This window comes from Pan paniscus, chromosome 1, assembly GCF_029289425.2.
Source record: "Pan paniscus chromosome 1, NHGRI_mPanPan1-v2.0_pri, whole genome shotgun sequence".
NCBI lineage: Eukaryota > Metazoa > Chordata > Mammalia > Primates > Hominidae > Pan > Pan paniscus.
Window position 1 is genome coordinate 70,647,636 of NC_073249.2, and position 16,039 is coordinate 70,663,674.

Here is a 16,039-nt window from a genome sequence, read left to right on the forward strand (position 1 = left end):
ATAAGTGTGCGTCATGATGCATAGAACTCAGTATTAGATACACCACTGGATATTGAATTTCTGCAAGGAGTTTTAAATATTTTTTCTTCTGTTACATAGGCTGGAAGTGGAGCCCTGCCGATAGGCCCTCTTTTGCTGAAACACACCAAGCTTTTGAAACCATGTTCCATGACTCCAGCATTTCTGAAGGTGAGAATCTGTTGGATTTACTGTTGGTGACTAATTCTGGGTAGTGGTGGTGGTGGTGATAATGGTAATTACATTTCAAAAATGATCAACTTTTGTAGTTTGAGACTCTGTTTCAACTTTTAACTACAAGGACATTGCATCAGAGTATAGTTTATAATAGTGAGAAATTATGAACAACTTAAATATCTAGTGGACTGTAAATTATTACAACCATATAGCCGAATATTTAAAATGATATTCATATATATACTTTTTTTTTTTTTTGAGATGGAGTCTCACTCTATCACCCAGGCTGGAGTGCAGTGGTGTGATGTCAGCTTACTGCAACCTCCACCTCCCAAGTTCAAGCAATTCTTGTGCCTCAGCCTCCTGAGTAGCTGGGATTGCAGGCACCTGCTACCACACCTGGCTAATTTTTGTTATTTTTAGTAGAGATGGGGTTTCGCCATGTTGGCCAGACTGCTCTCGAACTCTTAACCTTAAGTGATCCACCCACCTCAGCCTCCCAAAGTGCTGGAATTACATGTGTGAGCCACAGCGCCCGGCCTTCTTGGATATATTGACATGGAAAGGAGTTAAAGGTTAACTTTAACTTAGTAAACGAGGATATCCATATGTCCAATAACCATGTTTAACATTACTCATCATAGAGAAATACAAAATAAAACCACACTGAGATACCAATCCACAGCCTACCAAAAAGGCTAAAATTAAAATCAGGCTTGGCAGGCACAGCAGCTCACACCTGCAATCCCAGCACTTTGGGAGGCCAAGGTAGGTGGATCAGTTGGGGTCAGCAGTTGGAGACTAGCGTGGCCAACATGGTGAAACCCCGTCTCTACTAAAAATACAAAAACTAGCGAGGCGTGATGGCAGGCGCCTGTAATCCCAGCTACTTGGGAGGCTGAGGCAGGAGAATCACTTGAACCCGGGAGACGGAAGTTGCAGTGAGCTGAGATCGCACCTCTGCACTTTAGGCTGGGCAACAGAGCAAGACTCCCTGTCAAAAAAAAAAAAAAGACTGGGCACTGTGGTTCACACCTGTAATCCCAGCACTTTGGGAGGCTGAGGCGGGTGGATCACAAGTTCCGGAGTTCGAGACCAGCCTGGCCAACATGGTGAAACCCCATCTCTACTGAAAATACAAAGAATAGCTGGGTGTGGTGGCGGGCTCCTGTAATCCCAGCTATTTGGGAGGCTGAGACAGGAAAATCGTTTGAACATCGGAGGCAGAGGTTGCAGTGTGCTGAGATCACGCCATTGCACTCCAGCCTGGGCAACAGGGTGAGACTCCATCTGCAAAAAAAAAAAAAAGCCAAAAATAATAACATCAAATTTAAGCAAGCATGCAGAGTAACCACAGCTTTTATGCGAAATAGTATCGCTATTTGGGGACAGGTTGGCAGGGCCTAATAAACCTGAATACACGTATACCCTGTGATCCACCAGTTCTCCTACATTGTGCCAATCAGACGTGCATAACATTGTGAACCAAAAGACACATAGCAGGATGATGCTAGCAACGTATTCATAGTAACTCCAAAATGGAAACAACCTAAACATCCATCAAGAGGAGAACAGGTGGATTGTGGTGTATTCACACGTTGGCATGCTACACAGCAATGAGAACCCCTGCCACATGCAGCAGCATGGACGAATCTACACACATGATACTGGGCGAAAGAAGCCAGACAAAAGAGTACATACTTTATGATTCCGTGTATGTATTTTAGTACTCTACTTGCCAGTTCTTTCTCAGTTGTGTGCCTTTTCTGAAAAGAACTCCCTTTTTCTGCTATGAAATTGTTCTTTTTATCGGTCCCCTTGTCTTCCTCACAGAGGTAGCTGAGGAGCTTGGGAGAGCCGCCTCCTCGTCATCTGTTGTTCCGTACCTGCCCCGGCTACCTATACTTCCTTCCAAGACTCGGACACTGAAGAAACAGGTGGAGAACAAGGAGAACATTGAAGGGGCACAAGATGCCACAGAAAATTCTGCTTCCAGTTTAGCACCAGGTATGGGTCCCTTAGCAGGTAGAATCAAAATAGAAACTGCCTTGTTTAAAGAAGCATGGGGTGTGAGGCTTTTATGTCCACTTCCATGCCCGTCCTCCCTGGGGAAAGCATGGCGTCTCTTTTACCCACCCATGAAGCCCTTGGCTATCCATCCAACATACAACTCTGGCTCCAGTTTCATCTCTGTACCCCTGGGTTCCCAAGTATGTATCATCTTTACAGTTCCGTCAAAAACTTCGCTGAACCCGATAGAGGAGAAGAGGTTGCGCAGTGGTTTTTAAAGAAAGGATGAGTGTTGAGGTAATAACCAGCAGGTTATCTCCTCCCCCATTTTTTTTTTCTTTTTTTTTTTTGAGACGAAGTCTCACTGTGTCGCCCAGGCTGGAGTACAGTGGTGCGATCTCGGCTTACTGCAAGCTCCGCCTTCTGGGTTCACGCCATTCTCCTGCCTCAGCTTCCCGAGTAGCTGGAACTACAGGCGCCCGCCACCACGCCCAGCTAATTTTTTGTAGTTTTAGTAGAGATGGGGTTTCATCATGTTAGCCAGGATGGTCTTGATCTCCTGACCTCCTGATCCTCCTGCCTCAGCCCCCCAAAGTGCTGGGATTACAGGCGTGAGCCACCGTGCTCGGCCCCCTATCTTCCCCCATTTTTAACTCACATCACATTTGGAACACCAGTCACTGTGAAATGATAATGTATTTATTATTTGCTTCTGAGTCCTGCCAACACCTGACCTTTGATAAATGCTGACAAAACTCATAATGCAGCCTCGGTAACTCAAATGTAATAGATTCACTTCTTGTCTTTTAAGTTACTGATCGGCCATTTCTCATCAGGGTTCTTCAGAGGTGCACAGGCCTCTAGTGGATCCCCAGCACTGCCTCGAAAGCAAAGAGACAAGTCACCCAGCAGCCTCTTGGAAGATGCCAAAGAGACATGCTTCACCAGGGATAGGAAGGGGGGCTTCTTCAGCTCCTTCATGAAGAAGAGAAATGCTCCTACACCCCCCAAACGCAGCAGCTCCTTCCGAGAAATGGAGAATCAGCCCCATAAGAAATACGAACTCACGGGTAACTTCTCATCTGTTGCTTCTCTACAGCATGCTGATGGGTTCTCTTTCACTCCTGCCCAGCAAGAGGCGAATCTGGTGCCACCCAAGTGCTATGGGGGGAGCTTTGCACAGAGGAACCTCTGTAATGACGACGGTGGTGGGGGTGGGGGCAGTGGCACTGCTGGGGGTGGGTGGTCTGGCATCACAGGCTTCTTTACACCACGCTTAATCAAAAAGACACTGGGCTTACGAGCAGGTAAACCCACAGCCAGTGATGACACTTCCAAGCCTTTTCCAAGGTCAAACTCTACATCTTCCATGTCCTCAGGGCTTCCAGAGCAGGATAGGATGGCAATGACCCTTCCCAGGAACTGCCAGAGGTCCAAACTCCAGCTGGAAAGGACAGTGTCCACCTCTTCTCAGCCAGAAGAGAATGTGGACAGGGCCAATGACATGCTTCCAAAAAAATCAGAGGAAAGTGCTGCTCCAAGCAGGGAGAGACCAAAAGCCAAGTTATTGCCCAGAGGAGCCACAGCTCTTCCTCTCAGAACACCCTCTGGGGATCTAGCCATTACAGAGAGGGACCCTCCAGGGGTGGGAGTGGCTGGAGTGGCAGCTGCCCCCAAGGGCAAAGAGAAGAATGGTGGGGCACGACTTGGGATGGCTGGAGTTCCAGAGGATGGAGAGCAGCCGGGCTGGCCTTCTCCAGCCAAGGCTGCCCCCGTCCTCCCAACCACTCACAACCACAAAGTGCCAGTCCTTATCTCACCCACTCTGAAACACACTCCAGCTGACGTGCAGCTCATTGGCACAGACTCTCAGGGGAATAAATTCAAGCTCTTATCTGAGCATCAGGTCACATCCTCTGGAGACAAGGACCGACCCCGACGGGTAAAACCAAAGTGTGCCCCACCCCCACCACCAGTGATGAGACTACTGCAGCATCCGTCCATCTGCTCAGACCCTACAGAAGAGCCGACTGCCCTAACTGCAGGACAGTCCACGTCAGAAACACAGGAAGGAGGAAAGAAGGCAGCTCTGGGCACAGTGCCCATCAGTGGGAAAGCTGGGAGGCCAGTGATGCCTCCACCTCAAGTGCCTCTGCCCACATCTTCCATCTCGCCAGCCAAAATGGCCAACGGCACAGCAGGTACTAAAGTGGCTCTGAGAAAAACCAAACAGGCCGCTGAGAAAATCTCAGCAGACAAAATCAGCAAAGAGGCCCTGCTGGAATGTGCTGACCTACTGTCCAGTGCAATCACGGAACCTGTGCCCAACAGCCAGCTGGTAGACACTGGACACCAGCTGCTTGACTACTGCTCAGGCTATGTGGACTGCATCCCTCAAACTCGCAACAAATTTGCCTTCCGAGAGGCTGTGAGCAAACTGGAACTCAGCCTGCAGGAGCTACAGGTTTCTTCAGCAGCTGCTGGTGTGCCCGGGACAAACCCTGTCCTTAATAACTTATTGTCATGTGTACAGGAAATCAGTGATGTGGTGCAGAGGTAGCCACTGTTAGCCTGGTGGGAAAATGCACACATTTCTGAGGGGAGAGGGAAAAGGACTTGTTTTCCTGTGTTCTTGTTTTCAGAAAATGAAAGACTCATACTTGAGTGTGTTTATGTGAAGTACCTCAGATCCCTGAGTTCTCACGTTTACAGTTTCATCTCAAAAATAAGCAAACCACATAAGTATAGGAGAGGTAAATTAAGTGGGGGCAAGGCAGTAGTGGACAGGGTTGGAAACTGCACTGGAAAATAGGGAACATGTGTATGTCATAAGGAAGGCAATGCAGCCCATCCCTACCTGGAATGCTGGGAAGTGCTAGGCAGGGCTGCTCTCAGCAAGACTGCAGCAGCTGCACCCAGACCTGGGGCTCTGGTAGGTACTAATGGTGATTATGCTCCAATTTACCTAATGAATTTGGTGGGACAGCAGAAAAGAAAGCTGGGAATGTACCAAGAGAAATTTTTGTTCAGGGCTGTTGGCCTTGCTTCCACAAGGCCATTGCTGCTGTAATAAGAACTGCAAATCAGAGTGCTACAACATAAAACTGGGAAATATGGCCCTATCTGAATGCCTCTGTCCTATTTTCCGCTGGTGTATCAGTTAGTGCAGGAAGTAAAGAATGCTGGAAAGTTGAATCAGAGATTGAAAACCTTCTAAAATCTTACACAGATTAGCAGAAGTCACTTCTCCCAGTCTGGTATATTATTTCATAATGGACCAGGATCGGCTTCCTGCCTGTTGGTGGCTATCTGTAAACCATAAGTACAGGGGTCTCCCTAGTGGTTCTTCTCCTTCTTTTGCTGGGCAGGCTGTCTTCCTTTATTCCTGGTAGCATTCAGAGCATTAACCAGTGTTGATTTTGAAAATAGTAGTCCCTACAGGTTCTCACAAAGGAATGAATCCTGTTCTGATACAGTTCCCCTGCATACTGACATACTGGCCAAGGACTTGAGCAGCTGTGTATTTTTCTTTATCAACTAAAATACCAGGGAGATGGTCTTTTCTTGAAACCCAGTGGCCTGTGTGTGACTGAGAGGAAAAGCTGGCTTGGTCCTAATGGCTGTTTCTCTGTACCTTTCCCCTCCCTTACCACCTTAAGCCCAATCCAGGTAGAGAATAGGGAGAGGCATTCTCCTCTCTATGGATTTGAAGTGAATCACCCCCACATTATTCTCACATGCTTTTCTTCTCTCACATATTCCTCCCTACTCCCCCACCCAATCATTGTGCTTATTTGTACAGATCTTATTGGGAATATTCTTTATTTATTTTGTCATTTCACTTCTATTTTAAGAATGCATAATTGAAGGAGTAGTCATTTTCAGGGAGCACCAGGTAGACCCTGGGAACCTAATGACTTAATCCTTAAATATGTTTTGCCCTTGAAAAATAGGCCTTTTCCTTCCTTACTTAGTTATAATTGTGGAAGCTAATTAGGATGGCATGGAAGTGAATCTAATGAGTTAGGTATTATTAATGTTCTTGGTATCGGGTCTAATTCCAGTTACTGCTTCATTCTCTTTTTAAAGCTTTATGAATACTTCCCCCATCCTCCCCAAGGAGAGCTCAATACACACATATTTTTATTTTATTCTCTCAAAGGAATATTAGCTTAGGAAGATAGGAATTCAACATTGAGCACTGAGTTTTCTTCTGGCTCTGTCATTGATACACTGTCAAACCACAGCCTCATCTCTTAATCTATTCAATTAAGGTAACAGTACATGTTCTCAAGGGTGTTGCAAGTAAGTGTGCAGCTATCCCTTGGAGAGCCTCTCTGGAAAGCTCTTTTAGTGCAGTGTTGTTACGCTGAATTGTTTTCCATTATCTTATTTGCTGAGTAGAAAATATTAATGAAATTAAGAATTGTTGAGATTATATGAATTGGGCTAGAATACTAAGGGGAAAACTATGTTTTGAATAGAGTTTGGCATTTTTGACCAAGAACAAAATTGAGTTTTCATTGGAAAGAAAGGAAACCTTGATTCTTACCATTGCTGCTCCAAAGGAGGCCCAGGTTAAGAGGATTAGAGGAGACACGCGGTGCTGGGCATTCCTGGCAGGTGTTGGGTGATCCCCGCAGTATGTCACCTGCAGTTGCAGCACAGGCAGCTAGTGATTGGGTTCATCTCCTCCTAGTGGTTGGAAGAGAACTCAGATGTAAAAACCAGCAGTCCTTCTCCCACCTTCTTTCCTGCCATTCTTGCTCATCATACATGTCCGTACACTTGAAGAACTCGTTTTAGCAGCTAGCCTTTTAAGGTCGAGGATGGGAAAGCTAAAACTGTAGAATATTATTATGCTGCTTTTTAGGTTTATCCCTGTTGTTGTGGGATGCAAGTTAAGGGATTGTAATTGTTTTTCAGGGTTTTTTTGTTTTTTAAGCAAGGGCTCTATTTTCCCTTGAGAGTTCTGGAACTAAGCCTTGGAGAAACACTACTGAGTGTATTTAGGCTCCCTGGTTTTCTTGCCCAACAACAATCTGAAGGGTAGGGGGTGGGGGCTGTGTCTTACTCAGGGGCAGCACCTAGCTGTCTTGCCTACAGTGGGTGCACAATATATAAATGGAATTGATTTTTGTCAACACTGTCAAGAGTGGCATTGACTATTGGAGCACACCCCGTCCACATGATGCTTGAACTATGTAACTTCAGGGGTTGAGGGCTCAAGGTTCAGGTTAAAGAGGCACTGTCAACTTACTATACAAGCATAATTTAGGTTTTTCCTTTTTCTACTTGAAAAGGACCAGCTTAAACACAAACCCTTATGTAAATTAAAAGGTTTGAATCCAAAGCAGAGAGAACTGCTTCTGGAAAAGTGTAGTTTAATTTTAACTATTCTAAAAGCAATGAGCAAAGGCCCTTGTCCAAGGCGTTGACAGTTTTCTAAAGTGGTTATGCTGTATATCTGGATGCATGCCTTTGGGCTGCCACTGCTTGATTCCTTTCATGTACAGATAATATTACTTCAGTTTAGATTTCCCACTTTAAAATGCAGTGATTTGTGTTGAATACATCTTGATTGTGCTTCACCTAAAGTATTTTCTTAAAAGGCTTTGTGTAAAATTTAAATGTATATATTTTCCTGTAGACTTCCATCATGATTTTCAGAGATTAGCCTTAAAAAATTTGGCCCTAAGAAATTCATTCAGTGTTTTTCTAGATGACCTCTGTACATAGAGGTCATTATAGTGGAGACCCTTTACCAGCAGCATTTTAAGATTTAAATTAGATAGAAAGTTTCTTAGGATTCAACTGAAAGTTGGCTAGTAAAATATGTCCCAGGTAATAAAGCATGCTGACTTTGCTAAGGCACTGCCCATTTTTATTTAACTAAAGTCATGGAGATTTTGAGTTTAAGGGATGCAGTATAGATAGTGGTTTAGTGTTTAGGCTCTAATGCCAGTCTAAAAGGCAAGTCATTTAACCTTGGGAGCCTCAGTTTCCTCACTGTAAAACAGGGATAATAATAGTAACTACCTCAGGGTTGTTATAAGGATTAAATGAGATGATATTTGTAAGATACTTAGCTCAAGTGCCTGGCACACAATGAGCACAATCTATAAATGTTCTACTACTACTATTATTAACACCTAGTCTAGGGATGCACAGCAGAATCCCCTAGGGTTAAAAAACAAAACAAAACAAACAAAAAAAACTGACGGAATAGCCCTACTCCAGATCAGAATTCCCAATGGGCTGGGGTCTCGGCCAGTGTATTCTCCAGTAATCTCGCCAGGTGTTTGAAACACCCAGTGCTATCTGAAAACTATCAGTACCCCAACCCTTTTCTTTATAAATTAAGAAACTAGCAGAAGATGGTTAAGTTACTTGCCTATTGTCTCAGAACGGTTAATTAGTGGCAGAGCCAAGGCTAGAATTCAAGTCTCTTGACTTTATGGTTGTGGGGTCTTTCCACCATACCTGCTGCCATGTGAGACACTGCAAAAAAGTGGCTCAGACCGACAATCAGCCTGTGTGGTGCTGCACACTTTCTAAAGCACATGCTCCTGACACTTTGACCTTAAGGGGCTTGAATGTGGAGTAATGGGAACACAAGCCAAGCAAGCACTCAGTAGAATTCAGTCATTTAAAAAATTCTATGGGGTCAGTCTTTTGGACAGACCTCAGCAACACAGCAATGTGCACTTTGTAGTAAAGAAATACCAAGTTGAGTTTTTAAAAAACCTAGTTAGTCGTACATTCCCTTTTCTTTAAAAAAACTTTATTGTTCACATTATTTTAATGACTATGAGATAATGTATATGAGAGCACTTTGAGAAAATATCAACTGTAATATAACTATAAGGTTGTAGTATTGTCTGTTTAAAAGATAAGACAGTTGATTCAATGTGGATGGACCCTGTGGGGTACCTGAAAATGTAGATACGTAAGAATCACCTCTGTCATTTATCACATTTAGAAATATGAAGCTGCTTAACAAGTATGAGCAGATATAGCAAGTGTTTGCTAAAGTTGTAGTTCAGAGCTGAATTACTTCAGGAAACTCGGGACCAACCTTTTGGTTTAATTCCGATCTTTAAAAAGTAAGAATGTGTACTCACTCCAGAACACAGAAGCTCTTCCAGGGACCTTGACTCAAGAAGGATGAGGCCCTCTTACTCTTCTCCATTTATCCACTATATGCTTGGCCATTTATCCTAAATGTGGTGGGAACAGACTTGTTATCTGTTGATGTTGACAGTGTCTTTTTTAACCTATGTCCTGCATAGTTTTGTTAGGTTTACAGGGGGAGGTGGATGGCCATAAAACCAGTGCACTTTGGGAATTACTTTTCTAGGATTTCCTACCAGTTATAAATGACATTGACATTTGTCATCTTTTTTTTCTTTTTCTAAAAAGAATAGCTGAATTTAATTCACCTATTATAAAATACTCAAAAGTAAATTGCATTGGTGGCCACTTTTGAATTATAGCTACATTTCATTATGACCCCTTCTGCTCCCTTCCATTTTGCTACTGATGTCATTCTTGTTATCAGGCTGTGCCCCTACCAGGAGTTCATATTGGGTTGACGGGGTTATCTGTATTTTTGTTCTTGATTTTTGAGTTTCATCATCTTGCATTAAATTGTTCCACCTGGATTTGGGGTTCATCTCTGTGCCCTAAGGATCTGCTATGACCAATCCTCTTTTTGTAGGTGGGTCTCTGGCTTAAGTATTGATAGGCTTCAGCGGTTTGTGTCTCTGTCTTAGCTTGTATCAAGCCAGTAGTAGCTCACTTCCTTTGTAAATTCCTGCCTCAGTCTGGGATCCGTAGGAGTATGTGAGAACTTCTGAAATGTCTCCAACTCTTAACAGTCAAGATATCTATATCATTTGGATAGAGTTCTGGTTTTCCAACTACTAGACTTAAAGTAATTCTGGCCGGGCGCGGTGGCTCACGCCTGTAATCCCAGCACTTTGGGAGGCCGAGGCGGGTGGATCACGAGGTCAGGAGATCGAGACCATCCTGGCTAACATGGTGAAACCCCACCTCTACTAAAAATACAAAAAATTAGCTGGGTGTGGTGGCGAGCGCCTGTAGTCCCAGCTACTGGGGAGGCTGGGCAGGAGAATGGCGTGAACCCAGGAGGCAGAGCTTGCAGTGAGCCCAGATCGCGCCACTGCACTCCAGCCTGGGTGACAGCGAGACTCCATCTCAAAAAAAAAAAAAAAAAAGAAAAAAAAGAAATTCTAATGCAAAGCTTGCTTTTTTTTTCTTTTTTCCAGCAAGCCAGTAGTAATAGTTATTGTTACTTGCTCTGTTCAGCACAACTGTAGTTCACTTGAACTTCACTGTCATTCCCTACGCTCCTCTGTTACTGAGAAGCATGGGTGGGATTCAGGGCTGTGGGACAAGCTACAGCCTACTCTGGAGCACTCACCCCCATGACTCAGTCCAGCCTGTCTCTTGGGAAGTTTATTGCAATGTCCAGAAGGATGAATTTCTGCTTTTCATGCCACCTCTCTGAGGTATGTATTCTATCTTGAGTATGTACAAGATGATACGTTTTGGCTGGGCACAGTGGCTCGTGCCTATAATCCCAGCGCTTTGGGAGACCAAGATGGACGGATCACTTGAGGTCAGGAGTTTGAGACCAGCCTGGCCAACATGGTGAAACCCCGTCTCTACTAAAAATATAAAAATTAGCCGGGCGTAGTACATGCCTGTAATCCCAGCTACTCCCGAGGCTGAGGCAGAATTGCTTGAACCCAGGAGGCGGAGGTTGCAGTGAGCTGAGATCGCGCCGCTGCACTCCAGCCTAAGTGACAGAGTGAGACACGTTAAGAAAAAAAAAAAAAAAAAAAAAAAAAGGATACCTTCATTTCTGACTCAATATCCTGGATCCAAAGGACAGGAAATTAGGGAAGGCTTCACCCTGTGGCATCAAGATAAGAAGATCCCATACTTCTTCCCAGGTAAGGAGGCCTGTGGCAGGTCATGATTCAAAGCTGACTTGGAATGGCAGAAACTGCTGAGAGGCCACCCTTGGAGATTTGTGCCTTCAAAGATGGGTTTCATGAGTCTCAGAGAGGAAAAGACTTGTCAGCTGGGTTGATTTTGCTTGATTATTGAACTAGAGCTGGTAGACACGAGCTTCTCAGATGGCAGTGGCCAGATCCTCCATCTGTGAGAATCCCCCACTTGAAGTGGTTTCCTGAGAGTGTTCACTTGGCAGTTGCTGCGTTTCTCAAGCCCACCTGGCGAGGTCTCGCCGGCCCCTTCCCTCCAAGTGCACTTACTTCTTCATCCCCATGTACATCTCTAACTTTGAAATTGTTTACCTCTCCTACAAAAATCTTACCTTTTAACCTGAGCAGAGTAGCAAAGCCCTGTTCACTCTGAGGGAGCAGCTGGTGTGTTGAAGGGGAAAGGCCAGGCACAGCACTGTCCTCAGACCACACCATATTTGGAGCAGAATTGTGATACATGTCATCTGTGTCTATTCTGGAAGGTTCTTTGTTCATCACTGTACTCGCATCAGCAAATTTTCAGGGTCCTACCTGTCACTCCAGGCTACTGAGCTGAACCCTCAGAAGCTGAGGTCTCCGAGCATGCTAAATAACCTTTTAGGACACGCTGGAGGCAAACTGTCGAATGCTAGCAGGCTTTATGAAAGGAAACATAAGGAGTTTGTGTAGTCAGAACTTGCTTAAATTTGCTTCGGAATCTCAGAACGGGAGTTTTAAATCATGTAATTAGGCACCATAAACTTTAGTTGGAGAATGGGACTTAAATTTTCACATATATGTATACTTAATTTTCAGCAATTATAACACAATAAAAAGAATATGCAAGTTTATTGTTGTTTCAGAAGGTTTTGCAGGACTGGGAACGCTTTAGTGTCATCAACAGTAAACCTCAGATACTGTTCTGCACAGTTCAGAAGTACCATACCAGGTATTGTGAGTGGCAAGAAGGCCAGGAGACAGAGATGCTTCTGGTAGATGAGGGCCAGAGAAACCAGCTCTCCTCCATTTTGACAGCAATTTCTCACTGTGGCCATTTGGACTCCATTATGTTTTGAGAGGAATTTCTTGAGATCTTGAGAAATCACCATGATTAGGCCAATTGTCAATTAGTATTCAGAAACTAGAAAGGAACAATGAGATACTTGTTTATGGTTCTTTAGGGCATATGTTTGAAAACCCTCTCATCTCAGATCTGTATAGCTGGTGTGCGTTTGTGTCCATAAGTGCACGTGCATTGCTGTCGTGCCCATTAAGAAAGGGGGAGTAAGTAAAAGAGGAATCGCTCAGATCTTTCCTTGGATGAACAGCAGTGGTGTGGTTGGTGTGTTGACTGTGAACAGGCTGACTTAGCTGTTGACGTATACTCAGAACCCCCATCTCCTCCCAGACCCTGCACTTTTCCTTCTCTGCAGTCTGATTCTCTAATGACTGTCACTGGACAAACCCCAGTTTTATGCTCGCTTAGTAAAAATAAGTTTAAACATTTCATGGTGGTTGACAGAACTTTGTCCCCAAACATGCGGATTCAATTCTTTAAAACTCGTTGAACGTTTATACCAAAGGTCCCGCCCCGCAGGTGTGTATGTGGTGCACAGAGGGTGAGGTTTGGAGCATCGGGCACTGTGTGCATTGCTAAGGGGACATAGTGAGACAATGTGGGATTTAACTAAAAACACATCAATTGTGTGTCACATTACCAGTGTTGTCAGGTATTTGTTCTTAATTGTTATTGTAATATATTTTCGGTTGTTTTTCTAATTTAATTCTCTCCGTCTGTTATCTGACTGTGAACTGCTAACAGTGTTAAACTTGATGTAAATAAATGAGGCCCTTGAAAGGGACTGCTTTCTCTGTCTTCTCACAAGGTTTGCCAAGTTGTGTTTTGTTTTAAATAAAGGTTGCAATATTTTATTGGCAAAGTAGGCTGGAGATTGGAGTGTTTCTCCCATGATTTTAGTTGACAGGGAGTCTAAGCAGCATTTCTTTCTCTCTATGTAATGCAGATGTCTGTAAGGTAAAGAAGCTGAAGCTGATTTTAGCAAGCATCCCTCTGGCACATTCTTTTTTTTTTTTTTTTTTTTTTGAGACTGAGTCTCGCTCTGTCGCCCAGGCTGGAGTGCAGTGGTGTGATCTCGGCTCACTGCAAGCTCCGCCTCCCGGGTTCACACCATTCTCCTGCCTCAGCCTCCCGAGTAGCTGGGACTACAGGCGCCCACCACCACGCCCAGTTTAGTTTTTGTATTTTTAGTAGAGACGGGGTTTCACCATGTTAGCCAGGATGGTCTCGATCTCCTGACCTCGTGATCCACCCACCTCCGCCTCCCAAAGTGCTGGGATTACAGGTGTGAGCCACCGCAACCAGCCTGGCACATTCTTTAGAATGTCCTCTGTGGGGGTGAATACTCATCCTTTGATGGATTACATTTTTGGAAGTGAACAAAAGGCATCATCTGGAGTCCAGGCTGCTGTGCATAAGGTGGGTAATGTGTTTGTTTGTGTGTCTTCAACATGAAGCGACTGTCAAGTGAAATTTAATTCTCTCAAAATCCATTCTGAGGACAACTCCAAGTAAGTTCTAAGTGTTTTGAGTCAATGTAGCATTTATAGAGTAGGTGTAGAACCTCACAGGATAACATTCTATTCTTGTTTGACGTGGTCTTCAAGTTTTTATGAATGAGTTATTGCTTTTAGAAGTAACCTTAACAGGTATGGGTAGAATATACACAAGTTGTGCATACGTGAGGCCCAATTGAAAAGGCTGGTAAGCAGCAGTTTATACACCTCCTCACATTCCACCTTCAGTCCTTTTCTCCCAGTCATTTTTGGTTGTCTAGAAAGTCTTTTTAGAATCTTCCAAGAATCTCTCAATGTGATTTGACTTACGATATTTTTTTTTTTTTTTTTGAGACGGAGTTTCCCTCTGTTGCCCAGGATGGAGTACAGTGGCACGATCTCGGCTCACTGCAACCTCCACCTCCCGGGTTCAAGCCGTTCTTCTGCCTCAGCCTCCCAAGGAGCTGCGACTACAGGTGCGTGCTACCATGCCCAGCTAATTTTTGTATTTTTAGTAGAGATGGGCTTTCACCATGTTGGCTAGGCTGATCCCGAACTCCTGACCTCAAGTGATCCACCCGCCTTGGCCTTCCAAAGTGCTGGGATGAGTTTGCCCACTGCCTAGACAGAGCCAGTTTATCAGGACAGAAGAACTGCAATGGCGAAAGAATAATTCACACAGAGCTGGCTGTGCGGGAGACCGGAGTTTTATTATTACTCAAATCAGTCTCAGAAAACTTGGGGATCAGTTTTTAAGGATAATTTGGTGAGTAAAATCATGGGGAATCGAAGCTGTTCTCTTCTGCTGAGTCAGTTCCTAGGTGGGGGCCACAGAACTGGTTGGCAGGTCCAGGTGGGGCCATCTGGTTGTTAGAAATGAAAAACCTGAAAAGACATCAAAAAGGCCAATCTTAGGTTCACAATAGTGACGTTAACCTTCAGGAGTAATTGGGGAAGTTGCAAATCTTAAGACTTCTAGAATAATGGCTGGTAAGAATTCCAGTTTCTCTCATCTTGACTTGGTGGCCTTTCATTTGTTTTACAAGAACTGTGTAGCCTTTTGGGAAGGGCTATTTAAACAAACTATACACAAAAATCCTTCCCAAAGCTAGTTTGGCCTATGCCCAGGAATGAACAAGGACAGTTTAGAGGTTAGCAAGAAGATGGGGTCAGTTAGGTCTGATATGTCACTCATAATTTTCTCAGTTTATGGATTTTGCAAAAGCGGTTTCATAGGCACTTTATAAAGTTGAACTCATGTCATCCAGCAACCCTGTGAGGTAGGTAGTTATGCTGGAGTGGACACTGAGGCTAAACTGCTTTCCCATGGCCTCACAGTGCTAAGTGATGAAACCATGGCTCCAGCCCTGGTAGTCTGGCTCCAGAGACTGTGTTTGGAACCACTATATTCTGCTGCTTGTCTTGGTTCCCAAGGTGGGAGGTTCAGATCCTCTATTTATGACACCAAACACAGCTGGCCAGTGCTGGAACGAATGCCACGTGTTCTGTCTCTGAGACTTACCCTTCAACGAGTGTATTCAGTGTGTTTAGAGCCTGGTGTGCAGTAGCATCGGGTGGCCTACATCTTCTGGGATGCTTGAGATGGAAAACCTGTGAGTAAGTAGCTAACACTGGCTCCATCTGATTGTACCATTAGGCTGAGTTCTCTTTTATCCCTTGAGTGGTATGAAACTAAAACCCTTTTATTTCATTGATTTGAATATTTGAGTACCTAATGTGGCTCAGGGTAGGTACTTTCTAACCTTGAGGCAGTTGAGTAAATGAGCATAATAAACTGTTGAATGTGGGAGAGACAGAAGTGTTTCGTTTTACAAGAACTAAAGGAGAGAGGGTTGAGGAAGCCTTTTATTTTTTTTACTTTACTTTGAGATGGAGTTTCACCTGTCACCCAGGCTGAAGTGCAATGGTGCGATCTCGGACCATTGCACCCACCACCTCCCGGGTTCAAGTGATTCTCCTGCCTCAGCCTCCCGAGTAGCTGCGACTATAGGTGTATGCCATCTCACCTGGTTAATTTTTGTTTAATAGAGACGGGGTTTCACCATGTTAGCCAGGCTGGTCTTGAACTCCTGATGTCAGGTAATGTGAGGAAGGCTTAAATTAAGAAAGGACGTGAGGTGATGACAAATAGAAAAGACAGAAAAGGCACAGTGGCTCACGGCTATAATCTCAACACTTTGGGAGACTGAGGCAGGAAGACAGCTTGAGCCCAGGAGTTCCAGACC

General features: G+C 44.4%; 1 protein-coding gene across 9 annotated transcripts in view; it reads left to right on the forward strand.

Moving 5' to 3' along the window:
- Window positions 1–13,162, forward strand: part of ABL2 (ABL proto-oncogene 2, non-receptor tyrosine kinase) — a 129,959-nt gene extending 116,797 nt beyond the window's left edge. For 5 of the 9 annotated variants that reach the window (XM_034941466.3, XM_034941480.3, XM_034941460.3 and 2 more), the window contains 3 exons: window positions 100–189; window positions 2,029–2,202; window positions 3,042–13,162. In XM_034941466.3, the coding sequence (XP_034797357.1) occupies window positions 100–189; window positions 2,029–2,202; window positions 3,042–4,765 (1,988 nt within the window). In that variant the 3' untranslated portion in view covers window positions 4,766–13,162. The remainder of the gene's footprint in view (window positions 1–99; window positions 190–2,028; window positions 2,203–3,041) is intronic. The other 4 variants (XM_034941496.3, XM_034941505.3, XM_008978370.5 and 1 more) reach the window with 1 other exon arrangement.
- Window positions 13,163–16,039: the final 2,877 nt, after the last annotated feature.